The sequence below is a fragment of the Python bivittatus genome, unplaced genomic scaffold (genome assembly GCF_059951505.1).
Source record: "Python bivittatus isolate LINGU-HERP-01145 unplaced genomic scaffold, Pbiv_v1 ctg000610_np1212, whole genome shotgun sequence".
Taxonomy (NCBI): domain Eukaryota; kingdom Metazoa; phylum Chordata; class Lepidosauria; order Squamata; family Pythonidae; genus Python; species Python bivittatus.
The window spans coordinates 58,819,754-58,847,008 of NW_028277088.1; the positions used below are offsets into that span (position 1 = coordinate 58,819,754).

General features: G+C 37.7%; 1 protein-coding gene across 2 annotated transcripts; it reads left to right on the plus strand.

Moving 5' to 3' along the window:
- The first annotated feature begins 940 nt into the window (after window positions 1–940).
- Window positions 941–26,774, plus strand: EXOC3 (exocyst complex component 3). Of its 2 annotated transcripts, none has more exons than XM_088150129.1 (13): window positions 941–1,081; window positions 3,478–3,658; window positions 5,425–5,644; window positions 9,099–9,780; window positions 12,013–12,130; window positions 14,429–14,554; window positions 15,005–15,105; window positions 16,477–16,587; window positions 18,434–18,584; window positions 20,673–20,795; window positions 23,151–23,312; window positions 24,335–24,462; window positions 26,202–26,774. In XM_088150129.1, the coding sequence occupies exons 2-13, from the start codon at window positions 3,515–3,517 to the stop codon at window positions 26,371–26,373; spliced, it is 2,238 nt and encodes a 745-aa protein (XP_088006255.1). In that variant the 5' UTR covers window positions 941–1,081; window positions 3,478–3,514; the 3' UTR covers window positions 26,374–26,774. The 2 variants fall into 2 exon arrangements, with proteins under 2 accessions (XP_088006255.1, XP_088006256.1); XM_088150130.1 differs by having other exon boundaries at window positions 944–1,081; window positions 3,502–3,658.
- Window positions 26,775–27,255: the final 481 nt, after the last annotated feature.

A 27,255-nucleotide genomic window follows, 5' to 3' on the forward strand; every position in this document is an offset into this window, starting at 1 on the left:
ATTTGCTCATTCTTTCCACTTAACTCTTTTGTCTGCAGATTTAAAAAATGGATGTTCCCAAAAAAACAGCAAAGAAAATGAATGCTGAATGAAGTCCAAAAGCTAGTGATCAGTAGCATAAAGAACCCTGAGTTGTTTGATGGTACAGAGAAAATGAACGAGGATCCAATCACAAAACATGTATGAGAAAATGGGAATTGGGAAGTTCGAGAACATAACTGTTGCATGAAATCCGTGAGATCCTCAAAAAGAGAGTGGTGGGAAGTTTCAAACATGTTTAAAAGCTAATATAGGAATCTGCATATGTGTATGGTGGAGATAATGATGGTTTGTAAAGGTAGAAAGGTATGAACAGGTAAAACTAGTTTTAGACATATTGCCTTTTCATATTTCATACCTTGTAATTTCTCTGTGTAAGTATTTGTTACTCCTTTTTTGCGATTTGCTCACCCGGAAAAAGAATCGCACGTTGGCTATCCATGTATATATGTCAGTGCTTAGTAGGGGCCACATAAAACAGGGAGGTTTTATAACTTCCAGGTAACGACGCAGAACATAAGCACTCATCTTCCACAAACACCCCTCTCCCTTTTGTGTTTTATTTCTCTTGAATTGTACCTGCAGGTCTCTTGCCACGCAAACAGTTAAACTTTTGTTCAACAGAAAGTCACACACGCAAGAGCTGCTCCCACCATCCCTAAATGCTTGGCGCCTTTGCAGATTACCAGCACTGATCACTGAAGTCGACCTCAGCGCTTATAACTCCACTATTTGCTCACTGGTTCCAACATCCATGTATTGTCCGCTGAAGGTTACCGGCTCAATACCGAGAATTAAAGGATCTCGACGGTATAATATTTTGCGCAGGCGTATTAAGTACTGAAATTGTCTATTTGCCTACGCATGCGTACTGAGCCTCTGACTCTGGAAGTTTTTTTTTTTTAAGCATTGAAGGATTGAGGCGCAAGCGTACTTCGATTGTCTTTCAGAGGCTTCCGGGAGTTAGTAGTGGCCCAGGTGAGCGTAAGACGAGATTTTGGCGGTTGCCTTCATTAGACTCTCGCTCTCTCTATTTGACAGGGTAAGTGCAGTTACAATTTGGACCCGTGGTACCGAGAGGGAGGTGGGTCTTGGCCTTCGGAGGTGCTAGATTTGATTGTTTCAAGTCTTGATAGGGAAGCGTTATCAGGGCTAATCCCGCTTTCAGTGGTCAGAGCCGAAGCTTACCGTGCTCTGCATCCAAAATAGGTTTCTTCAGAAGAGAGACGAAGTAGGGGAAGCGGCGGAGAAAACGATTATTCTCTTTACGATGCTGTCTCTTTGCCTTTAATGGTTGCATGTCAATGCGTGGGAGGTGGCCCCAATTTTTTTCTTGTTGGTTCAGTGGTTAGAGGATGGGGAGGAGAATCCATCAGCAGCGAAAGCAGAAATTACTGACACGCATATTCCACATATAACAGACTGGGGCGGGGGGTTGGTCTTGTTAGGATATGGCTGTGTTCACGGAATCATAAACTAGCCAACCATCTTTCAGCTTAGCATGCTGTGGCAGTTTTGCCAGTATGGCTAGGTTATCATTCAGTATGTGCAAATCCAGAAAATTAGGTTGAGTAATCGTTTATGCAAACCATGAGATAATATTTTGTGCAGTATTTATAGAAGCTATCCAAGTATGATCCAACCAACTTACAGCATTAGGTTTCACTTTAATTTTTATGGATCTCTCAACAGTTTTTGACATTTGGAACTACCAAATTTAGATCATTTGGAGAACCCCATTAGCATTCAATTAAACATTTAAAAAGGGGAATGTAAGGTTGTAGTTAAATACTGTTGGAAGCACAGTAATTTAGAAGGCATTAAATTTCCTTTCCTGTGCTCTTGTACAACTTACTGAATAATTTAAATTTGGTCCTCAGTGCTTTTCCCTACACATGCCCTATTGTGTGTGTGCTTGTTCCATTCATATTTATTATAATTCATTTTATAATGTCTATTTTTCTGAATAAAGGAAAATGTTGGAAAGGGGCTGCGGAAGGAAGAGACTATGATCTATTAATAAAGCACATTTAGTAATATATTCACACGTTAATATATTTTAAAACTTATATATATTGTATGTATATCAACTGGGTCAGAAGTCTAAATAGTGTGACTTCATGTTGATTGCCGTTGTAAGAACTAGTGGAGTAATTTTCTCCTGTTACCTTCTGTTTTTCCCATCTGGGCCTTTCAAGGATTGTGTAGTTGTCTATATTTGTTCTTATACTTTTCTGTCAGTACCATGCAAGCTAAGTCCACTGTTTAAAATGCCATAGTACCACATTTATGACTATATTGCTTGAGAATGCCTAGAAATATAGCAAATGGATGATGCAGTAAAGGAACAAAAGAGGAACAAATGTATAATACAGAAAAGGAACAAAACAGAACAATTCTGGAACCTTATGTAAGATGTTATATCCATCTTCCCACTCTTGGGATTGCTTCCCAGGAGTTGGGAGTACCGCAGGCTAAATTGTGCAAGTGACTTGTAGTTAATTATATCCATAGGAGAATCTGCAACAAAGTAGCATGAGCAGTTTCAGATTTTGTAAACAGGTGCTGTCAAATAATTAGTGTTCTTTTTGTGCATTTGCATAGCACCATTTCATCTGAAGGCATTCTCAGTTTAATTTGTGGAGTGTAACAACAAAATTTAAGATGTTTCGGGGTGGTGGCTTAGGGAAAGTAAAATTGATAAGGTGGCTCATCTAACATAATACCAAAAATATGTGTGAGAAGGCTATAAATCTGAATACAGGTAGTCCTCAATTAACTACCATAATTGGGACCAATAACTGTCACTAAGCGACACAGTTGTTAAACGAAAAATCATGTGACCACGCCAATTTACGACAGCAGTTCCAGTCGCACTCATTAAGCAAATCCCGCAAGGTCATTAAGTGTGACATCATGTTACCACAACTTGCGACTTCCTCCTGGCTTCCTCATTGATTTTGCATGTTGGAACTTGGCAGTGAAGGTTGCAAATGGCAATCACATGATGGCGGGATGCTCTGACTGTCGCAGTTGCGCACCAGTTGCCAAGCACCCGAATTGTGTTCACGTGACCATGGGATGCTGTGATGGCTGCAGGTACAAGGACCAGTCATAAGTCTCCTCGATCAGCACCATCATATCTTCCAACAGTTGCTGTACGAGTGGTTGGTAAGCGAGGACTACCTGTAGTCAAGATTGAAATGGAGTAGAAAAACCAAAAGAAAATAATGTTCACAATTATACCCTGAATTACAAGCATATAATGTGTTATTACTTAAAGCATCCTCTAAAATACTTTATTATTTACTATAATTGTCACTAGCATATATACTATCAATTTTTTTTAATATAATAGTTTATAACTCATATCTGAGAAAACAAATCACGGTCCTAGTATTTTATTTCATTATAGTATTCTTGTCCATTACTTTTAAGATATGTATGTATCTGCATTTTAAGACTTTGCTGTAAGATGGAGGAGACTGACAGGGAAGCAATTGCAACAGCTGTACAAAGGGTAGCTGGGATGCTTCAGAGACCAGACCAGTTAGATAAAGTGGAACAATATCGCAGGAGAGAAGGCCGTAAGAAAGCTTCAGTGGAAGCTCGACTGAAGGTATAAAATCTACATTATTGGTAGTCTAGAATTTCTGTGTATAAAATTATAGTGCTGGAGGTATCCTAGATGTTGTCTAACCAAATTCCAACAAAGAGAAAATAATCTATCAAATACCCTTAATAATCTTGCTTAAAGATTATGTTACATATCAGAATAAATTCTAGAAGGACACAATTAGAATTACAGAAGTTATTGCAGAAGTAATTATAATTAAAAGAAATAAATTAAATAAATAACCAATTTAATTATTAACTATTTAATTAATTATTAAATGATTGATTTAAATAAATAAAAGAAAAATAATTTGTAAAAGTGGGGTAAGAATCTAATAATAATTTAATTTAATGGAGATTTTTCTGAGGTTAATGAGAATTACAGATTACAGTTTTAAAATATACTTGGATATAGATGGATTCTAGTTTATTAACAGTATGCCACAGTATGTTATTATTTAAGATATCACAGTTCTCTTTCTTTTTGCAAATGAGCAACCTATCCTTTAGCATTGTTGGTTTTGTTTAAACTTACATACTCTTTTAATCAATTCCTCTTCTCCCCTGTACAGTATTTTGCTATAAGTCCTTCTCCAATCACAGCATTCCCACTGATCTGCCTCATACCTATATATCTTTTCATTTTAGTGGAAAACAGTATTCAGATATTAACTGAAGTACAAATTAAATAGAAAACAAAATGTAAGTTTCCATTTAATTTCTGTGGCAGATTTAACATGTAGAATGCTAGAAAGTCCTGTATATGTATTCACGTACATTTTAATAAACCTACAGTGAAGTTACATTTGTATGGAAAAATACAAATATTTGTAATTTTGTTTAGTTTGGTCTAGTGGTTAAGGCAGTTTGGTCTAGAGGTTAAGGCACCAGGCTAGAAACCAGGAGACTGAATTCTAGTCCCACCTTAGGCATGAAAGCCAGCTGGGTGACTTTGGGGCAGTCGCTCTCTCTCACCTCACAGAGTTGTTGTTGTGGGGAAAGGAGTATTAAGTATGTTCACCGCCTTGAGTTATTTATAAAAATAATAAAGGCAGGATAAAAAATCTAAAAAATAAGTCTATATATTAAAGGTTTTTTTTTTGAAGCATTGTAATATATTTTGAAATATATAGAAAAGCAATTCTAATAAAGTAATTCAGATGAATCTCATTTAAGTGAACTTCATCTAGGTGACTCCTGCTTGTATGTGTCCATTTACTTCTTGCTAGCGATTAGCAGACTCCTTTACTGTATCCCCAAGTAACTTAGAAGACAACTTTGGTTCAAAAAATGTTTTGTTAGGAGGTATGACAAATTTCTATTCAATAAACACAAATCTAAAATTAAATCAATTGTTATTTGACTCCTAGTGTTCTCTTGGTATAAACATAGTTTGCATGTCATTGGAAATATAAAATTATTTTAAGCCATATATAGTTTATTTAAACACATAAAATAAGATTTTATTTTACATTTTTAATGATAGTCCTAAAATATGAGATTGAGTAATTAAAGTAATTCAAATGAATTTTATAATAATTTCCCCTTTGATATTATTCCATTAAAATGGTAAGTGCTGTTTGTGTTGGACATTGAGACATTTCTATATTTATATATAGAAACGTTCTCAATTTTATTAAATGTTCAGTGTTGTTTTAATAAAATTGTCTTTGTGTAACAACAAATATTGTTATAAATATAATTAGAGAGCGTTTTAGGTGTTTGTTGCTACTATGGAGTGAATTAGTTATCTAGCTTGGGTCTTTTTAGGCTGCAATCCAGTCACAACTTGATGGAGTTCGAACTGGCTTAAGCCAGCTGCACACTGCATTGCATGATGTCAAGGACATACAGCACTCTTTGGTTGATGTCAATAAAGACTGGCGGCAAAGTATCAACACCATAGAAAATCTCAAGGATGTTAAAGATGCTGTAGTTCAACATAGTCAACTGGCAGCTGCTGTAGAAAACCTCAAAAATATATTCTCAGGTATGACTCCTAAAATATCTTATGTACTGATGGTACAATGGAGTTGCATAGTATTGTTGTTGTTGTTTAGTCGTTAAGTCGTGTCCGACTCTTCGTGACCCCATGAACCATATTGCGCCAGGCCTTCCTGTCCTTCACTGCCTCCCTGAGTTTGCTCAGTTTCATGCTCATTGCTTCAGTGATGCTATCTAACCATCTCATCCTCTGCCGTCCTCTTCTCCTTTTGCCTTCAATCTTTCCCAGCATCAGGGTCTTCTCCAAGGAGATCTCTCTTCGCATTAGGTGACCAAAGTATCTGAGCTTGAGCTTCATTATCAATCCTTCCAATGAGCAATCCAGGTTAATTTCCTTTAAGATTGACTGGTTGACCTCCTAGCAGTCCAGGGGACTCTCAAGAGTCTTCTCCAGCACCACAGTTCAAAGGCATCAATTCTTCGGCGCTCAGCCTTCTTTATGGTCCAGCTCTCACAGCCATACATTACTACTGGAAAAACCATAGCTTTGACTATGCGGATCTTTGTCGGCAAGGTGACGTGTCTGCTTTTTAATATGCTATCTAGGCTTGCCATAGCTTTCCTCCCAAGGAGCAAGCGTCTTTTAATTTCATGGCTGCAGTCTCCGTCTGCGGTGATCTTGGAGCCCAAATAAATGAAGTCTGTTACTGCTTCCATTTCTACCCCTTCTATTTGCCAGGAATTGATGGGTTCAGATGCCATGATCTTAGTTTTTTTAACGTTGAGTTTCAAGCCAGCTTTTGCACTCTCCTCTTTCACCCTCATCAAGAGGCTCTTTAGTTCTTCTTCACTTTCTGCCATTAGGGTGGTATCGTCTGCATATCTGAGGTTGTTGATGATTCTCCCTGCAATCTTAATTCCAGCTTGTGATTCTTCCAGCCTGGCATTTCTCATGATGTATTCTGCATATAGGTTAAATAAGCAGGGTGACAGTATACAGCCTTGTCATACCCCTTTCCCTATTTTGAACCAATCAGTTGTTCCATGACTGGTTCTAACTGTTGATTCTTGGCCCTCATACAGATTTCTCAGGAGACAGGTAAGATGGTCTGGTACCATCATCTCTTTAAGAATTTGCCACAGTTTGTTGTGATCCACACAATCAAAGGCTTTTGCATAGTCAATGAAGCAGAAGTAGATATTTTTCTGGAACTCTTGTGCTTTCTCCATGATCCAGCGAATGTTGGCGATTTGATCTCTAGTTCCTCTGCCTCTTTGAAACCCAGCTTGTACATCCGGTAGTTCTCGGTTCATGTATTGCTGAAGCCCAGCTTGTAGGATTTTGAGCATAACCTTGCTAGCATGTGAAATGAGTGCAATTGTGCGATAGTTTGAACATTCTTTGGCATTGCCCTTCTTTGGAATTGGAACATAAACTGACCTTTTCCAATCCCGTGGCCACTGTTGCGTTTTCCAAACTTGCTGGCATATTGAGTGCAGCACTTTAACACCATCGTCTTTTAGTATTTTAAATAACTCAGCTGGAATACTGTCATCTCCACTAGCTTTGTTGTTAGCAATGCTTCCTAAGGCCCACTTGACTTTACTCTCTAGGATGTCCGGCTCAAGGTCAGTGATCACACCAGCGTGGACATCAGGGACATTAAGATCTTTCTTGTATAGTTCTTCTGTGTATTCCTGCCACCTCTTCTTAATCTCTTCTGCTTCTGTTAGGCCCCTGCCTTTTTTGTCCTTTATCATGCCCATCTTTGCACTAAACGTTCCTTTCATATCTCCAATTTTCTTGTAGAGATCTCTAGTCTTCTCCATTCTATTGTTTTCCTCGATTTCTTTGCATTGTTCATTTAAGAAGGCCTCCTTATCTCTCCTTGTTATTCTTTGGACATCTGCATTCACTTGCTTATATCTTTTCCTTTCACCCTTGCTTTTCGCACTCCTTCTTTCCACAGCTATTTGTAAAGCCTCATCAGACAGCGATTTTGCTTTCTTGCATTTCTTTTTCTTTGGGATGGTTTTAGTTGCTGCCTCCTGTACAATGTTACGGACCTCCGTCCATAGTTCCTCAGGCACTCTGTCTACCAAATCTAATCCTCTAAATCTATTCATCACCTTCACTGTGTACTCACAAGGAATATGATCTAAGTCATACCTGAGTGGTCTAGTGGTTTTCCCTACATTCTTCAATTTAAGCCTAAGTTTTGCAGTAAGAAGCTCATGATCTGAGCCACAGTCAGCTCCTGGTCTTGTTTTTGCTCTCTGTATAGAGCTTCTCCATCTTTGGCTGCACATTATATAATCAATCTGGTTTCGGTATTGACCATCTGGTGATGTCCATGTGTAGAGTCGTCTCTTGTGTTGTTGGAAAAGAGTGTTTGCTATGACTAGCTTGTTCTCTTGACAGAACTCTATTAGCCTTTGCCCTGCTTCATTTTGTACTCCAAGGCCAAACTTGCCTGTTATTCCGATTACTTCTTGACTTCCTACTTTAGCATTCCAATCCCCTATGATGAAAAGGACATCTTTTTTTGGTGCTAGTTCTAGAAGGTGTTGTAGGTCTTCATAGAAGCGGTCAACTTCAGCTTCTTCAGCATCAGTGGTTGGGGCATAGACTTGGATGACTGTGATATTGAATGGTTTGCCTTGGATACACACTGAGATCATTCTGTCGTTTTTGAGGTTGTACCCCATTACTGCCTTTCCCACTCTCTTATTGACTATGGGTGCAACTCCATTTCTTCTAAGGGTTTCTTGCCCACAGTAGTAGATATAATGGTCACCCGAATTAAATTCACCCATTCCCGTCCATTTCAGTTCGCTGATTCCCAAGATGTCGATGTTCAATCTTGTCATCTCATGTTTGACCACATCCAGCTTGCCTTGGTTCATAGAACTTACATTCCAGGTACCTATACAATATTGTTCTTTACAGCATCGGACCTTCTTTTCGCTTCCAGATACATCCACAGCTGAACGTCCTTTTGGCTTTGGCCCAGCCACTTCACTCTTTCTGGAGCTACTTGGAATTGCCCTCCGCTCTTCCCCAGTAGCATATTGGACACCTTCCGACCTGAGGGGCTCATCTTCCGGCGTCACATCTTTTAGCCTTTTAACATTGTCCATGGGGTTTTCTTGGCAGGGATACTGGAGTGGGTCGCCATTTCCTTCTCCAGTGGACCACATTTTGTAAGAACTCTCTGACATGACCTGTCCGTCTTGGGTGGCCCTGCACGGTATAGCTCATGGCTTCACTGAGTTACGCAAGCCCCTTCGCCACGACAAGGCAGTGATCCGTGAAGGGGTGCATAGTATTAGATTGGTATAAATCTAATTTATACTAATTAGTTGCATAGTGTTGGATTTATATAAATAATGTTGATATTTAATGTACAGTAATAATGTGGCTGTTGTCATGCAGCTACTATTCTGAAACTAACTTTGTGGGATATAATGTGACTTAAATCTATGGTTTCTCTTCTCAGTGCCAGAGATAGTCCAGGAGACTCGAGATTTGATTGAGCAAGGACAATTATTACAAGCCCATCGAAAGTTGATGGATTTGGAGTGTTCTCGAGATGATCTTATGTATGAACAGTACCGCATGGATAGTAAGAATACCCATGATATGAACTTAATTGATAGCTATTTTGGAGATATGCAAAAGCTTTCTGAAGAACTGGCCAAGCAACTCTGGATGGTCATTCAGAGGTCTCTAGTCACTGTCCGTAGAGATCCAACCTTGCTAGTTTCAGTTGTCAGAATAATTGAGAGAGAAGAAAAGATAGATCGGCGTATGCTAGATCGGAAGAAGCAAACTGGATTCATCCCCCCCGGGAGACCTAAAAGATGGAAGGAAAAAATGTTTAATGTCTTAGATCGAACTGTTACCACCAGGATTGAAGGCACTCAAGCAGACACTCGAGAATCTGACAAAATGTGGCTTGTTCGCCATCTGGAAATAATCCGTAAATATGTTCTTGATGATCTGCTGGTGGCTAAAAATCTTATGGATCAGTGTTTCCCACCACATTATGAAATTTTCAAAAAATTACTATGTATGTATCACCAGGCATTGTCTTTACGTATGCAGGATCTGGCTTCTGAAGATTTAGAAGCAAATGAAATTGTTAGCCTTTTGACGTGGGTTTTAAATACTTATAAAAGGTAAGTGTGTTATTATTTAGGGCTAATAGCTGTGATTACCGTGTGATTTTAAATAGGTTTTGTCAAGCCCCATATATCTGTCAAAGTCAAAGGGAGCAAGAATGACAAAACTTTCAGAAAGCTATCTTTAATGGTAGGTTGAGGTCAGTACGGAATCTTTTAAACAGTAAGAGGAATTTCTCTCTTCGGTTATACTGAATTTGTTAAGGTGGAGTCTCTTTGAAGGACTTTTGTTCATGTCTTTCAGCATCAGGACAGAGATGCCTCTTTTGTGATAAACACTTAAACCCCCACCTTCCACATTTTTCCCACGGTTTCTCACAAATGCATAAAGATTAATTCAGGTTCAGTTTCTAATAGCTAAGCGGACACATTTATATAGTTTCCTTGGTACTATAGGAAAGTGCTTTACCACTGCTTTCTTCCAGGTTAGGGTTAGGGTTAGCATTAGGGTTAGGGTTTGTTTGTTTGTTTTTCCAACTTTGCAATCTAACCTATAGTCTTAGGATTCCCTGTTGTTTTTTCATTGAAGTACTAGCCAGTTCTGATCTTCCTCAGTCTTTTTCAAGCCAAAGTCAGCCAAGTGCTGCCATCTGCTAAAGACAGATAGACATATAGAAACTATTATAAAATAGCAGACAGGTATGGATGTAATTGAATTACCATTAAACAGGTGGGAGAGCTACACCAGGCAGCAGGTTTAGATTCATGAAAAAAAAACCCAGCCAATTCTTGCTTAATTAATTAGAATATTCTTTCCAGCAAACACAGTTTTGTGGGATTTTATGCCTTATAGGCCAGAATAACTTGACTAGTTTTAGATATTGTGAACCTCAATTTGGAAGGCTAAGTTCATAGGTGTCGGGTGTCCCAGTTTTATCTCAGATGTAAAATGTTCTGTAGTGACTGAAATACTTATTTAGTTAAAGACATTAAGAACTGAAGCTGGGAACTTTGGCATACAAAGTAATCACTGTACCAAAGAGAGGTGCTCCTTACAAAGTATAAATCTTTTTGCCTATCTCAGATGAGTATAAAATGAAAACAGTCTTTCAGAGAATATAGTTGTTTACCCATTTAAAGAGAATAAAGATAATTGAATTAAGTAGATTTGTTTAAATTCAGGCTATCCATGAAATCACATGTAATCAGAATCATTTGGCTAACCCTCACTCTTAAGGGAACATTAAGAATAAATATACATTTATATCTTATACACAGCTTATTCCGCTTTCCAAGGAATTTATATTTTTTGGCAAGAAGGAAAAAAAAGAAAATTGGAGGTTTTCTGTTTTTAGATGTTCAGGTGTTAAGAAGCAGTAAGTTGGAAGATGTGCAGAAATGCTGCAGAATGAAGATCTTGAGAATTATATATATTATTTATTTATTTATATATCAAATTTGTCACTACCCATCTCATTAAAAAAAAACTCTTCATTTTTTCTTTCTACAGGATAGAGATATTACAAGGATTCAAAGAACTGGTGATTCTATCAGTTAAATAAAAAAGATTGGGCTTCTAGTATTTCTTCTACAATTCAAAATTATAACTAGAACTAAAACATCCAGAATAAATAAAAAGAAATACAATATATTGGGTCTCTTCTATTCCTGCTTCTCTTCATCTTCTAAACATAATGTTTTAGGTCTACAAATACATTTTCTGGAAGACCATAATAGGAAAAAAACCTGTTTATATTTACTTTGTTTATAGCAAATATTCATATTGTATTATATGGTACAACTAAAATATATCAATTATTTGCAATCCACAATTGGAAAATAAATTTCTGATGCGTCTTCCAAATTTAACATCCTTCTTATTGCTAGTATACAGGCAGTTGGGCTTTGAACTCTTAAATCTAGGGCTATAGCTAAGGAGAAGCTTAACAGTGAATTTCCAGCTGTGTAATTAACTACCCCCCAAGTACCTGTATAGCACATAAACAGAAATAAATTGTTCAGGGAAACCTGCTTCTATCTTGCAGAATTAAAAATGCAAATATTCTAAGATAAACATCAAACCACTTGGCTATTTAACTTTTCAGTTAAAAAAAGAATATTAAGTTGCTTTGTTGGACTATCTGTATTTAGAGTTTGCTATTTTGGCCCATTTAAAAGTATTTCATTGTTTGCCTGGTTTTTTTTTTTCTGTTGCATTTTTTGCTGCTGTAGAAAAACTGATCCTACAGTTGAGTTTTACTTGTCATTTATCTGTTCTCCTTATTTTAGTGAAGAAATGATGGGAGATTTGGAACTTGCACCAGAACTGGATGTGAATTCCCTGCAACCTCTTCTTTCTCAGGATGTGGTAGATGGACTTCTCAGCACATATATGTCAACTCTTACGGTAATTTATTCATTCACTTTCAGGGCCACCCATCTTGATAACTGGGCAACTTACAGACAAAAAGAAAAACTGTGCATATAAATACAAAGAAAAAGAGATCCTGGCTGACCAGGAGGCCAGTACACCCAACTATAAGGCAAACATAACTAAATTTTTCCCACATCTTCAAACAAAAATTAAATACTGTTCTTATTCAACAAAGGATAGAAGCCAATAGAAATGGGTTAATTCATGTTTGTCATTGGAAGAGGACTTAGCGTAGACTTCCTATTCTCTGAGAAGAGAACTACAGGTAGTCCTTGACTTACGACCACAATTGGGACCAGAACTTCTGTCGTTAAGCAATGCAGTCAGTAAGTGAGTCACGCCTGATTTTACTGTCTTTTTTGCTGCTGTCAATAAGTGAATCACCACAGTTGTTAAGTAAATCATGTGGTCGTTAAGCGAATCCAGCTTCCCCCATTGACTTTGCTTGTCAGAAGCCCTCTAGAAAGGTCACAAATAGCGATCATGTGACCCCGGGATGCTGCAACCATTGTAAAAACGTGCTGGTTGCCAAGTGCCCAAATTTTGAGCACATAACCATGGGGGATGCTGTGGTGGTTGTAAGTGCAAGGACCGGTCATAAGTCACTTTTTTCAGCACAGTTGTAACTTCGAACAGTTGTTAAACAAATGGTCATAAGTTGAGGACTCCCTGTAGTTCCTAGTTTTGGCTCTGCCTTCTAGAGAAAAGCAAGGGTTTTCTTGTTAGCTCTAGGCTTCTCCAGGAGTCAATAAAAGTAAAAAAATAATAAACATGGGCATCTGGGATGGATGGGGGAATGATGAAACATATATCATGATGTAAACTCTGCCCCTTTTTGGCTTGCATTGCAACATTGCATATAAGTACATAAGGGGAGAAGTTCTGGCTTTGGTTCTAGTAAGTGATAATCTATCTCCATCTCTAGGCACTCTCCAGTTAAACTTGGATTCCTAAAAGAATTCGAGCATTTTTGCCTGCTAGTAGTTTATTGTTTTGTCTTGTCATGTAAGAGTTGCCACATTCAGTGCCGAATGAAACTCTCGTGAAACATAGGTTCGGTCAAAGAAGTTTACTTGGGTGTAATGCGGGTGGATACAAACAAAGCCAGGGTTGGCTTGGCACAGATTACATAGCGTTTTATAGGCAACCCATTCCCGTGCTTTGCAAGTCCCGCCTGAGACCGCCCCTGCCCGCTCTAGCCCCCGGCTCTCCCCCCCTCAGTTCAATGGCAGGTTCAGTCAGGTTCCTTTGCTTCTTGGCCGTCTTGGTCGCGAGGCAGGTCCCATGCGGCTGACTCACGATTGCGCTTGATGGGCAGCTGATTGCGGCTTGAACTGCAGGGCTCTTTGTTGCTATTGTCGGCTGCATGCTGCATGCCTGCGGCGCCTGGGGGAAGTCCCATTTGTTATAAGGTAATTGAATCCTTGCGCGGGCCAATTGCCACCACCTGCTGGTAGTTAACTTGCAGTTAGAGCTTCCTCTTTCGCTCGCCTGCACCTAAGGAAGCTGACCAGGCGTGCTTGAAACTAGCTGGGCGGAATGGCAGCTAGCTTGTTTGCTATGCGCTGAGCCGGGCTGAACCTGACACGTCAGACTTAATGGTAGTTCTGTGAGTGTTGATGGAGGCTTCCTTTGAATCAGTTTGACAGATCATCAGGGTTTTAACCCAAAAAATAGCTTTCCCAGGTGGCTCTCACATCCTCCCTGAATAGAAGGGATAATTGTGTGTTGATGAGCTCTGGAGCCCCTGCTTATAATCCGTCTGATGAAATTGGCTCATACTGCAGATGGCCAGGAGCAGGACTTCTCTGGCAGTGTCCCAATTAGAAACTCTGCCAAGAAAATATAGCTGCCCTACCTTGTTTTCCTGCCTTTTACATTACCTTGTTGTTTCATTAAACCCAATAGAATTTGTCTGTCTGTCTGTCAGCATGATAATGCTCCAAAAACTGGCAGAAGGGGACCAAATTTGATGTGGGGATAAGCCAGCATGTCAAATACAGAGTTTGAAAGTGGGCTGGCTCCAGCTAGGGACTGTACAGAAAAACATGACAAAATTTGGGTTTGATTAGGGCTTTAAAACAGTATAACTTTCAATAGCAGGTAAATACTGCCTAAAAATAAAAATGGTGACAGGATAAATGATGGCAAGGAAAATTAGAATTGTGCTGCATATGAACTGGGGTGCTTCCAGGTGGACTGTTTCTAGCACTTATTCAGTATTGACACAATTTTGTTTTCTCTTGATTTAATGTTCTCTTGATTCTGTAGTCCAACATTATTGGCTGGCTACGAAAAGCTCTGGAGACAGATAAAAAAGACTGGCTAAAAGAAAATGAACCAGAAGCAGACCAGGACGGATACTATCAAACAACACTCCCAGCTATTGTATTCCAGGTATAACAGTATTTTTAAATAAATAGTTTGAGTCACGTTTAAGAACTTTTAAAAATATTATATGCAATAGTTGATGAAAGTTATACTCTTCTGATTTTATTAAAATGGATTGGATTTTTTAAAATTATTTTTTAATAAACATTCTTGGATTCCACTGCTGAAATATTCTCAAATCCCAGCACATTCAACAGTTAATTCTTGAAAGACATGGGATTCCCTACCAGCATATTATTACAATAGGTGGTATTTGGTTTGGGGTTTTCTTTGATAGCAAGGATCAGTTGTTCTCAATATAGCAACAAATATAGATGATATTTTCATGTGGCACAAGCAAAAGGTTGTAAGTCAAGTTATAGTGACAGAAGAAAAATGTATTGTTCATCTGAGTGTCTGGGAAGCATGCTTAATTCTGATTAATTGAAATGTTACCTAATTGTTTTCTGGTTTTAGATGTTTGAACAGAATCTTCAGGTGGCTACTCAGATAAGTGAAGATTTGAAAATAAAAGTACTACATTTGTGCCTTCAACAAATGAGTTCCTTTCTTAACAGGTAAAATTATTATTATTGTTATTATTATTATTGGTCACACAATCAGCCAGATGTTTAGATTGGATTTGGCATTTTTATCCACCTGTCAAGTCCTTCCCAGGGACCTGGGATAGGCAGATGTTGTTGTTTGAAGGTGTTAAAGGTAGCGTCGCAGGATGTAAGCTGTTTCAAGTAAAGCTGCCTTTTGCAATTATTATTATTGTTATTGTTACCTGACTCCCAACAACTCTGGGTGATTCACAAGTAAAAACATGAAAAACAAGAAAAAAATACAATAATAGACAAAAATAAGGAATAGAAGATGGCAAGGATGACCAAAAAAAAGGACATGAATGACAAAAAAATGAACCCATACAATCCAAAAGGGGCTTCACTCGCCCTTGCCAAAAGCCAAATGTTTGCCTTTACTTGATTTTCTTGAGAGGAGTTTTTCCAAATATTTTAACAAACATTGTCTATTCTTAGTTGTTTTTCAGTGTAAATAGGATAGGTATTCTCTTTTTCTTGTGCACTTTGGTTACCTTATTAAAAAGCCGTATGTTATCCTCCACTTTAGCCTCAATTTTCCCCTATGAATAGGGACTATAGTAGAGTTAATAATAACAGTAATAATTTATTAAATGTATGCCACCTGACTCTCAACAACCCTGGGCGGCTCACAACAATCAAACAAATTACAATAAAACAAAAAATAAAGGAAAAAAGATGGCAAGCATGATGAAGTAAGTGGTCTCTCTCTCCCTCGCCAAAAGCTGGATCTTCACAGCATTTCTAAACAAAAGCAGAGTGGGGCCACTGGGATCTCAGGGGAATCTTGTTCCAAAGGGCAGGTGCTGCTGCAGAAAAAGTACACTTCTTTGAGAAGTAAGAAATTGTTTAACAGAAGGAACCTGGAGTGCACCAGTCCTGCAGGATCGAATGGGCTGGGCAGATGTTATGGGAGACAGGCTGTCCCTCAATAATCAGGCCCTATGCCATGTAAAGTTATTTCATACATGGTTTGCTTACGTAGACTATTCAGCCTATAAAGTGAATTAGGAAAAAAACTCTTAGAAAGTAATCTTAGAAAGTAAAACATCTAGATATGTTTAAAAAAGTATTTGATCAGAGTTACAGATTTTTCTGCAAATTGTAGTGCAGACAACATGGTACCTTACAGTTTGCCAGCTCCACTGTGAATTATGGTTGAACCCACTGAATTTGGTTTCTTTTAATTTTTTAAATGATTTGACTGGTATACACTAGAAATGTCTCCCTCTGGAGATTTCTAAAGCCTAATCTACCTATACTGGGTAATGATGGGTGTTACCAGAGCAGTTTTAAGGATTCACCTTCTTCCATCATTGAGTTTTGTCCTCTTCCCTTATTCAGGTATAAAGAGGAAGCACATTTATATAAAGAAGAGCACTTAAGAAATCGTCAGTATCATCCATGCTATGTTCAGTACATGGTTGCCATCATCAACAACTGTCAGACTTTTAAGTAAGTTTTGCAAAATGAATTATTTTAAAATGAAAAATCCACATTTAATATAATAAACTTAGATTGTAGACAAATATACTATTGTGATAATGCTAGGAAATTTTGCTGCTCTGCTAATGACACACTAATACTGTTTGAAGAGAGCTCTTAAAAAACAGTTGCAATGAAATAGAGCTTGAACGTGAAAATAGCCTGATATATACAGAAGGACAATACAAAAGGAAAAAGAAATGAGGAAGGAAGATGAAAGCAAGCAAATGCAAGTAGCAGTTCTTGAAGCTCCCAAATGCAAAATTTATTTAAACAAGTAGTTTTCAAACTTTCAATGTTTAATTATGCCTTTACATTATTATAATACAGGTAGTCCTCACATAACAACCACAATAGGGACTGGAAAATTGGTTGTTAGCGGGGCAGTTGTTAAGCAAATTGGACCCAATTTTACGACCTTTTTTGTGGTGATTGTTAAGTGAATCACTGTGGTCGTTAAGTGAATTGTATGGTTCCCCATTGATTTTGCTTGCCAGAAGCTAGCTGGGATGGTCGCAAATGACGATCACATGACCCTGTGACGCTGCAACTGTCGTAAGTGCAAGTTGGTTGCCTAGCGCCCAAATTGCGATCACATGACCGTGAAGGTGCTGGGACAGTCATAACTTCAGGCACCGGTTGTAAGTCGTTTTTTTGCCCTTCCTCCTTCCTGGAATTTTCCAAAGAGTCCATCGTCTTTCATCTCAAACTCTTTTGAGTGTTCTCATCTTTAAGCTTTTTAAATTATGAAAATACTTTGAAAAAGAAGAAGAGTTTGTTTAGCTGCTTGAAGTCCTGTGATTAGTGTTGGTGGAGTCCTCCATTTGGAATAACCCTTATTTTTTTAAGACACTGGCCTGACCTGTTGAATTTCACTACTGCCCTGGTAAGAGTATACAAACCGTATACAAAAGAAAAGTCTCCTGTGAACTGAGTCTGACTTTTGTGATTTCATGGACATATCTGTGATGGACTGGAATGGAGGAAGGGGGGTGAAAACGGTGCTCTCGTCTCCAGAGCAACGTTCTGGAGATAAGCGGAGAAAGCTGGCGCATCCCTAAACACTCCAGAAGATAGTAGAGACTTGTGCCTGGGAACTGCTGGTCAGTCTGAGAAGATTTCTGTAAACACGTGCTGGCAAATAAACCTTGCTAACTGAACCTGCATGGTCTCCAGGAGTTCTTTGGGCTAGGCCTGACAATATCCATGTTATTTTCTTGGCAACAATATGGAAACAGTTTGCCATTGTCTTCTTCCAGGGGGAAATAAATGAAACAAACAAATGTACATTACTTTACAGTATCCTCTACAAATTTCTTAGTGGTCTTCTCTCCAGGTACTAACCAGGTCTGACCTATCTTAGCCTTTTTGAAATCAGCCAAGGTTGTTGAGGTGCTGCTGTCTGCTATAATTGAGTGAGAGTAAGTCCTAGAATAAAACAAATGCTGTCCTATGCCTTTATGTTGGGAGTGATGAGCAGACCTGCTCTGCAATATGTATTTCAGTAAAGCTATTACTAATTTTCTTGGTGAAGAACTACTGAAAAGCATCCAAGAATAATTGAAGATACCTTGTTACACAATTTGAAAACCACAAGCTCCTTGCATTTGCTGCTAAATTGAATAATCATGTTTCACAGTTAGTAACATCAGCTTGATCCTTGAGAAGCTATTATTCAATAGTTATTGAAACTTTGTCATACAGATGACCATCATTCTTTAATGAGGCTAACATTGGATGATATCACATGATGCTCTGATTTAGCTTTTATATACGTTTAGCAGGATTCTGAAAGATCTTTTCTTGCCCATCCAAGGGAATCAATCATCAGTTTGAAAAAGAAATATTTGACCCCTGTGATGGAAGAGCTCCTGAAAAACAGTCATGCATGCATCGATGCTGTTTTAGATGATATTGCCAAAGAAGGATGTGCAAGCCTGCTAGATGAAGTCTTCATTGATTTAGAGGTTATTTTTTTCCTTCACCTCCCCTTGCTTTTCTTTTTTTAAATAATTTTTATTAAAGAAGTTTTTTTACAAAGTTAAAAGATAAACACAAAATAATATTGAAAAAGTAAGAAAGAAAAGTAAAGAAAAAAGTGTTGAAAACAACAGAAAGCGAAGAGAAAGAAAAAGAAAACAAAAAATACTTAAAGAAGTGACTTCCGATCTTCTTTACAGCAGTTATAGACATACTTGAAACTGTTTCCCCCTTCTAAACCATAACAAGGTTCCCTTCCCCCCTCCCACTTTTCAAAATAAAACTTGGGGTGCAGGACTGTCTGTCTGTAATGGGATAGAGACAAATGATGTGATTTAACAGAGATCCATTCAGGGCCTATCTAATCGCAAGTGAGGCTGGATATATCCGATTCATATAAATTAGAGTATGCTCAGAGTAGATCATGTTCGATAGGAATTCCATCTCTCTGAGCAAAAACTTCATCTGGCAGTATACTCATTTTGAGTGTTTACTGCTTGTCTGGTTACCCAGGACTGCACAGGGATATTTTAGCACAGCATCCATCTTGGCAACATTTTTACAACCCATGCAGTACTGTATGTCCTCCATCAAGAAGTTGGGAGAAAAAAATCTTAATGGTTGGAGATTTGCTGTGAACAATTTTCATTATAATTTGTAGATGAGGTCCCTGGATTCACCTCACCTTGGACTCTTGTGTTCAGAGCCAGTCCTAGGGAGGTAACTTTGGAAGTTACTTGTCCTATTCATATGGAATTCTTTTCAACTGTGCACCCCCAGGTTATGTATAAGGTATGCAGAGTGATAAGAGCCATTACCTGTTTGCTTGACCCTTGCTCTTCAAAGCTGATTAAATTGGCCAAGTTGAGATAGGCACCATGGTTATATAAGGTGATGAATGCCTCTTTAAGTGAGAAATGTGTTCCCACTTGCTGCACAGTGGCAGATAGGAAAGTGCTCCAGAGGGTTACCATCACTGCCCAGAGGATCATTGGTTGCCCTCTCCCCTTTTTGGAAGAACTTTATAGTTCCCGCTGCCTTAAGAAGGCTCAAAACATTCTTAAGGATCCATCCCACCCGGGACATTCTTTCTTTGAACTATTACCATCTGGCAGACGGTACAGGATAATGAAAACAAGGACGAATAGGCTGAAGAATAGCTTCTATCTTAGAGCTGTAACTATACTGAATTCTATCGTATAGTGCAGTATTAATGCAGCATCAGGGGTTGTGCAATATGGAATGTGAAGGTTGTGTTATATGTTTTATGTGTGATATGTGTTTTATGTGTTCTATGGTTTTTATATTTTTAAAGCTGCACCGGGGTGGCATTTACTTTCGTTGTACAAGTAGTACAATGACAGTAAAGATTTCTATTCTATTCTATTCTATTTATTAAAAGTGCTCTGTTTGGATTCTGAAGATATTTATAATTATAGGCCACTTTCATTCTTAGGTTAGGTGAGGAAGAAAATGATGGCTTTGCAGCTCCAGGTGCTGATTATCTGGACTTATTTCAGTTGAGGTTTGTCCAGGATACAGTACTGTACTGAGACTGCTTTGGCGGATGACCTGTGTCAGAAGCTAGATGTGGGGAGTGCAATTCTGGTAGTGAGTAAAGTCTTGTTGAATAATTTCCACAGAGTTACAAGATGAGACAGAGACTACATGTTCTTTATAGATGTCAACAGTTCTCAAGCCTGTGAAACCTGTGTTGGCAAAATAAAACCAATTCAAGACATATATAATACACAGTCATACTTGAAATTGAATGGAAGTTTATTTCTTAAATACTAAATGAATAGTTACTTAGTTTAAATACTAAATCATGAAGCTTTCCACGTTGATTGTGAACATTTACTTATCTTCCTCCCATAATTTTGGTACAGTGTCTCATTTGCTCTTTACACTTTCAATAAAAATAATGGCTCCTTTTGAAAGACTTTTATATTTAACACAGTTCCTTTTTTAAATTTAAAATATATTGTTTCTGCTTTGCTGATTTGGGATGAAATGATATGAAGCTAAAAAATATTGTTAAAATTATTCTGACATTTCTGTTTTTTTCTTTTAAGCCCCATCTCAGTGAGCTGATGACAAAAAAATGGCTTGGTGCATCCAATGCTGTGGATACAATCTGTGTAACCGTAGAGGATTATTTTAATGATTTTGCAAGAATAAAGAAGCCCTGTAAGAAGGTATTTATTAAGTCTAATGTAGAATATTTAAATATCATAGCTTAATGTGTGGACATATTATTATTGTTTTGATTTTAAATTCAGTTGAAATAATAAAACGATGTATAATTTCTTTCTTGTAATAAAGTCTCCCTAAAATTAGCAAAATAATTAGCGAAATAAACCTTCACTGCAATAAAATATGCTGCAATCCCCCCCCCCCCAGTTATTACATTCTTCTTTCCTAATAATTAGTTCTGGCTTAAGACCATTACTGGAGCACTTTTTATTGCTAATCCCAGTCACTACATTTTACATTTGAAAATGGGAAGTGGGGAAGAGAAAAATAGTTGCTACAACCATTAGGCTCAACATTTAATTTCTTATTTATTTCCTGCAGAAAGTCTATCCCAGTTAGGGGTATTATTTTACCATTAATGAATTAAATTTTATCAAGCTACTATTTTAGAGGTTTAGCTGGTTTTTTTTTAAAGCAAAAACAATTTAAAAATCTGAATGAATGCTTCTATCACAATAAAAAAAAAGCTCAAAGTTACTGTAACAACCATCCTACTTTTGTGCTGTTTTTCAGGGATAATGTGGCTTCCAGTCTGAACCATTTTACTTTTTTAAGTAGTATTTCTTCAAATATGTTCAAAATAAAACAACATAATATTTAATAAACATTTATGTTTTAATAAAATATATATTTTCATATGTGTCCTGAATAACTTTTTAACAAAAGATATAATTTCATATATGTCCCAAATAAAGGAAAGACAAAATAATATACCATCAGCTCAATGAATATAGCAAAATGTGTACAGGTAATAGAGAAAAGTCAGAACTGCTCAGCTCCTATTTTAGCTCAGTCTTCCTTGAGAAAGACCTACGTTCACAGAAAAGCAGGTAGAAGAAGCAGAACTGAAGCTTGAGACTGACAGAAAGTTGATCAGATACCTATTTATTTTGAAAGAATTTAAATTTGTGGACCACCAAGTCCATTGTATCTAGGGTAGTAAAGGAACTTCCTGATAGTCTAGTCAAACATTTATATGTTATTTTTGAGAAAGCTTGAAGGATACTAGAGTAAGGCAGATGTTGTCCCTATCTTCAGAAAGAAGGAGAAGGAGGATCCAAGGAAGTAGAGTCCAATCAGTCTGACATTGATACCTGTCTAGAGCAGAACATAAACAGATTAAACTATAAGCACCTTCAAAACAGTGCTGTAATTACCGGAAGCATAGTTTTGTCAATGGCCATTCTTGCCAGACTCACTTTACCTCATTTTTCATCAGGCAACTTCCTTAGCTAGTTGCAGGAATATTGTATATGTAATATATCTTAATTTCAGTGAAGCATTTGACAGAGTGCCATCATACAGGTAGTCCTCAAGTTAACGACCATTCATTCAGCGACTGTTCAAGTTACAACAGTGCTGAAAAATGGACTTACGACTGGTCCCTGAAGTTATGGTCATTGCAGTGCCCCCACAGTCACATGATCATGATCTGGACACTTGGCAACCTGTTCACACTTACAACTGGTCGCCAAGCACCCCGTGATCACATGATCGCCATTTGCAGCCTTCCCTGCCACCTTCCCACAAGCAGTCAATAGGGAAGCTGGCAGGGGAGGTTCCAAGTCACTTAGGTAAGTCTCCCCCACCTACGCTGGCCTTTTTTTGCTTGCTTGCGTGCACCCTCCTTTCCCCCTTTGCTTGCTTGCATGCATCAGCACCCTCCTTCCTCCTTCATTCCTGGCTCCTAGACTGGTTTACATTTTTTTTAATGATTTGGATAAGGATGTAGGAAGAATGCTTATCACAGTTGCAGATGACACAAATATTGATGAGACAGCAATTAATTGAGAGGACAGAAATGAAATTCAAAAGAATTTTAATAGATTAGAGAAATAGGCTGAGATAAAATTTAACAGACAAATGCAAAATTAATCACATAGGAAATAGACATCAACTATCCAGGCATATTTGTGAATAGTGCTTGTGAAAAAATCTGGTTGATAACTGTGAATGTTTACCTTAGTGCAGCTATATATGAAGTATCCGTTGAAGAATAAAGAATGGCAGTGGTGCCTAAAATATTGGTCCATCAATATTTAGTTAGTTAAATTTCACCCCAGTCAAATGACTCTCAGTGATTTTATCTGGCCTGTCTATCTATCTAAGAGCCCACATATCTGCAAACTTCAGCCCTCTAATTTATGTCATGAAATTAATATTTATTTTTCCTCCCAAATGAACCTAGTGTGGATGTTTCGGTACTTTTAGTCTGTTTCTATTAGTTCCACTATTTAATTCAAACATCTTGTTTAGATTACTAGTTGCCAATCATGTCTTTTGAATATTTTTTTCAGAAAATGACTGTGGAGTGCCATCGTAGAGTTGTTATGGAATACATCAAGGCTATAATGTTAAAGCGTATTACTTTTAAGAATGCAGAAGAAAGAAAAGAGGGTGCTGAAAGGATGAACAGGGAAGCCCAACAGTTCAGGTTTCTATTTAAAAAACTTGCAGCAGTAAGTATCTCCAGTGGAATGCTAAAACAGGAAATGTATGAAATAATTGGTATTTAAGATATTATTCTCCAGCATTAATATAATGGTACATTAATGTCAGCACTTCACTTTTTTATTGGTTGACAAACATTGTGGTTGCTATAGATAAATCCATTATCTCTTTTCTTTTTTCTTGAAACTACTGGATAATTTATATACTGTTTACTGGAATTTATCAATTTCTGTTTACTTTTCATGTAATTTACTTCCATGTAATTAAAAAAAAATAGGACTGTGCACACTTCAAAAATGATTTGGAGGAAGTGCTTTGGACCTCATGTAAACTGAAGCACATACGTCTTTTTTCAGGCTTCCACATGAACCTGAAAAAATGTTGCAGCTGCTTCAAGAATTAAGAATTTTTCTAAAACATTTTCAAAACATGGACAGCCCTAGTATTCAATATTTCACAATGGTCCTTTATGTAAATGACATTTAATCATTTGTTTCACTAGATAAATACCTTGTTATAAAAAGGTTACAAATATTGATATATAATCATAGATTAAATAAATTATCTCAAATCTGGAATATAACATTACCTACATAGTGGATCTCAAAATATGTTCCTATAGTAGTGTAATATTTTAAGCTTCTTAGCTTAAAAGTTGTATCATTAAATTTAGATATATCTTATACCTCTTTCAGTAACGTTGCTTAATATGTATTGAAATGAATGAAAAGCTAAGGAGTTATTCTCTCACTAGATAAATCAATGCCTGCCTGCCCGCCCGCCCGCCCTCCCTCCCTCCCTTCCTTCCTTCCTTCCTTCCAGAATTCTATAGTGAAAAATAAACAGGTTGAATACTGATATTTGATTGCTTCTCTAATATAAATATAGTATTTTGTCAGAAATATTTACTGTCATTCATTGTCATTAAGATAGTCATATAGTAATCAAGTATACGTTAGAGTGCTGGAATAATGTAATGACGGCCTTGATGAAATTGCTGAAAACAATAGTTCATTTGATTAATTAATAGGGGTCTGGAGAAGACACAGAAGGGCTTTGTGATGTCATTGAAGCTATTGCAGAAGTTTTCAAGCTGACTGATCCTTCACTGCTTTATTTAGAAATCTCAACTTTAGTTAGTAAACATCCTGATATCAGGTAATATCTTATGGTAATGCTTCTAGAATTGAAATTTCTGCAATATTTATTTCATGGTCATGAGAGCACTTTACAAAACTTGGGCAAAGTCTCTAGCTTTGATTTTTTTTCCCCCTTTACACAAAAGTGTTTAAATCAAAGGTAGGGACTGAATATACAGAGTTCTTTGTTATTTCAATTTTTCGGATAACATAATATGTAAGCATGTATAAAATAATGTTTGTTTTAAAAAGTATTGTTTATTTTTTCAATCTAAAAAGCCAACTTTGCTATTTTTTCATAAATTAAGTATGATTTTCGTATAGGGTACACATATAAGCCCTTTAGTATTTAAATTTTATGGAGATGCATGCTGGGTAGCTGAATGGGTGGATGATAATTATTTCCCTACATACAGTATTACTTCTTCTCTGCAGAATGTGCCTCACTGCTATTTAAGCTTCCTTTGTTGAAAGTGGGCACCTGAAAGTAAAGCTGATTGGATCAGGAAAGATTGTGCCAGGTGGGATTGGTTGGGGGGCAAAATCAGATGGTATTTAAATTTCTCATTGCATGGCAGATTTAAAAAAAACTACTTAAATAAATTTGGAGTACTAGACATGGGAGGGTTACAGAAGAAGTACAGCCATTGCCTGGATCTCCTGTTAAGATTACGTATAAGACAGATCAATTGCATGAATACAGGTAGTCCTCGACTTACGATGGCAATTGGGGCCAGAATTTCTGTAGTTAAGTGATGCGGTCATAAAGCATGACTGCACTGCTTAGCAACAGCAATCCCTGCAGTCCCTGTTGTTAACTGAATCCCATGGTCATTAGGTGAGGCAACTTCCTGCTGTCTTCCCACAACCAAAGTCAGTGGGGAAGCCAGCAGGAAGTTTTAAGTCCCAGGCCAGCAGGCAGATAAGTGGCTGCTGCAGGGTGGGGGAGGGAGCAAGGTGGTGTGGCACGGGTTGGGGAGGGGGTGCATGAGAGGCGCAGGTCAGGGGGGGTACGGCGAGGTTCAGGGAGGGTATGTGAAGGTACAAGGAGGTATGCAAGAGGTGTGGGTCGGGGAGGATGCAGAAGGGTGTGTTGAGAGTCAGGGAGGGGGTGCAAGTGGCCAGCACAACACGAGCGCAGTGGGTTGGGGAGGGTGTGCATGTGGAGGAGACTTACAGCAACTAGTGACCTTCCTTGCCAGCTACCCCATTGACTTTCTGGGAAAGCCAGCAGGGAAGGTTGCAAATAGCGATCACGTGATTGTGGGGTACTGCAACTGGTCATAAGTGCAAACCGGTTGCCAAGTGACCAGATCGCAGTCACGTGACCACAGGAGTGCTGGGACAGCTGGAATCTGAGGACCGGTCATAACCATCATTTGTTTAGCACTGTCAAAACTTTGGTTGCTGAATGAATGGTTGTGGGTTGAGACTAACTGTAAAGATTTAATAAATATTAGGTGGGTGTGACTGAAATCCTTCCTTACCCCTATAGGCCTGAAGTACAAGATAAATATAGAAATGAATTAAACAGACTAACTGATGGGTAATTAATAAAAGTATAATCATTATATCTGGCTTATAGAAATGGCTTTCCTAATTAAAAGTGATTTTTAAAAATTGTCTGGTAAGCTCAGTTTATATGAACTGACAAGAAAATCTTTAGTGCAGCATGCATGGTGTGAAAAATCAGTGGTGCCAACTGCTTTTTTTCCATAAGTAGGATTTTTACTAATGCTGCATTATTCTGATTGGCAGAGATGACCATATTACAGCTTTATTGACAATGAGAGGAGATGCCAGCAGAGAGATGAAGCAGACCATCATTGAAACTTTGGATAAAGGCCCAAGCCAGCCAAATCCAAACTATGTGCCAATTTTTAAAGAAATTACGGTTCCAACACTAACTGTGCCAAAGCTTCTTAAGTAATAGCAATAGTTCTGTATTACTTTTCATGTCAAAATCTGGAATTTTTTTAGCTTAAAATGCATATAGAGAAAACATGAATTTCTTGCAAAGCTTCTTTTTTTCTCCTGTGTTAGCATTTGTAACAAGATGTAAGAATAGCTAAATCAGTCACTGGAAAAATATACAATATTCTGATATTTTGAAATTGCATTTTCACCATTATCAGTGGATTTTTCCCCCTTGCATATTCCCCTCAAACTTTTTGTGTGCACTTCAGGAAGTATAAAAGGGGTCATCGTATGTCTGGATTGGGTAAAAAATTGAAAGCAACAGTGTTTTTGAGGTACATAAATTATCACTAGATTTGAAAAGAGACTTGTGTTAAGTGATTGCTTAATAAATAAAATAGTAATGGTGCTGGATTTTTGAATTGTGTGCAGATTGTTCAGATGCCCTTTTATGAAACAAACATTTATCTGCTTATTATAAAAATTATTTCTGTAAAGGAAGGACAAATGGAGGCAAGAGTGAAAAACTATATTACAAGTAGTCATCGTTTAGCGACTGCAATTGGGACCAGCAACTCTGTCATTAAGCAAAGCAGTTGCTAAGTGAAAATCACATGATCACAACTGTGCTTACCATTTTACTTCAGTTTTCCTTTGCTTCTTGCTACTTCCTTCAGCTGAACTGGGGTTCTTTCTCTTTCAGGACATCTTGGTATAGGGTAAATAAGCAAGTGAAAATAAGAACAGAGAGATGCTGTGAAGGTCATAAATGCAAGGACTGGTTGCTAAGTTGCTTTTTTAGCACCATTGTAACTTCAAACGTTCACTAAATGAGGCAGTTGCTAAGTGAGAAACATACTGTAGTTTAGAATCATAAGGGACAATTTAGGATGTC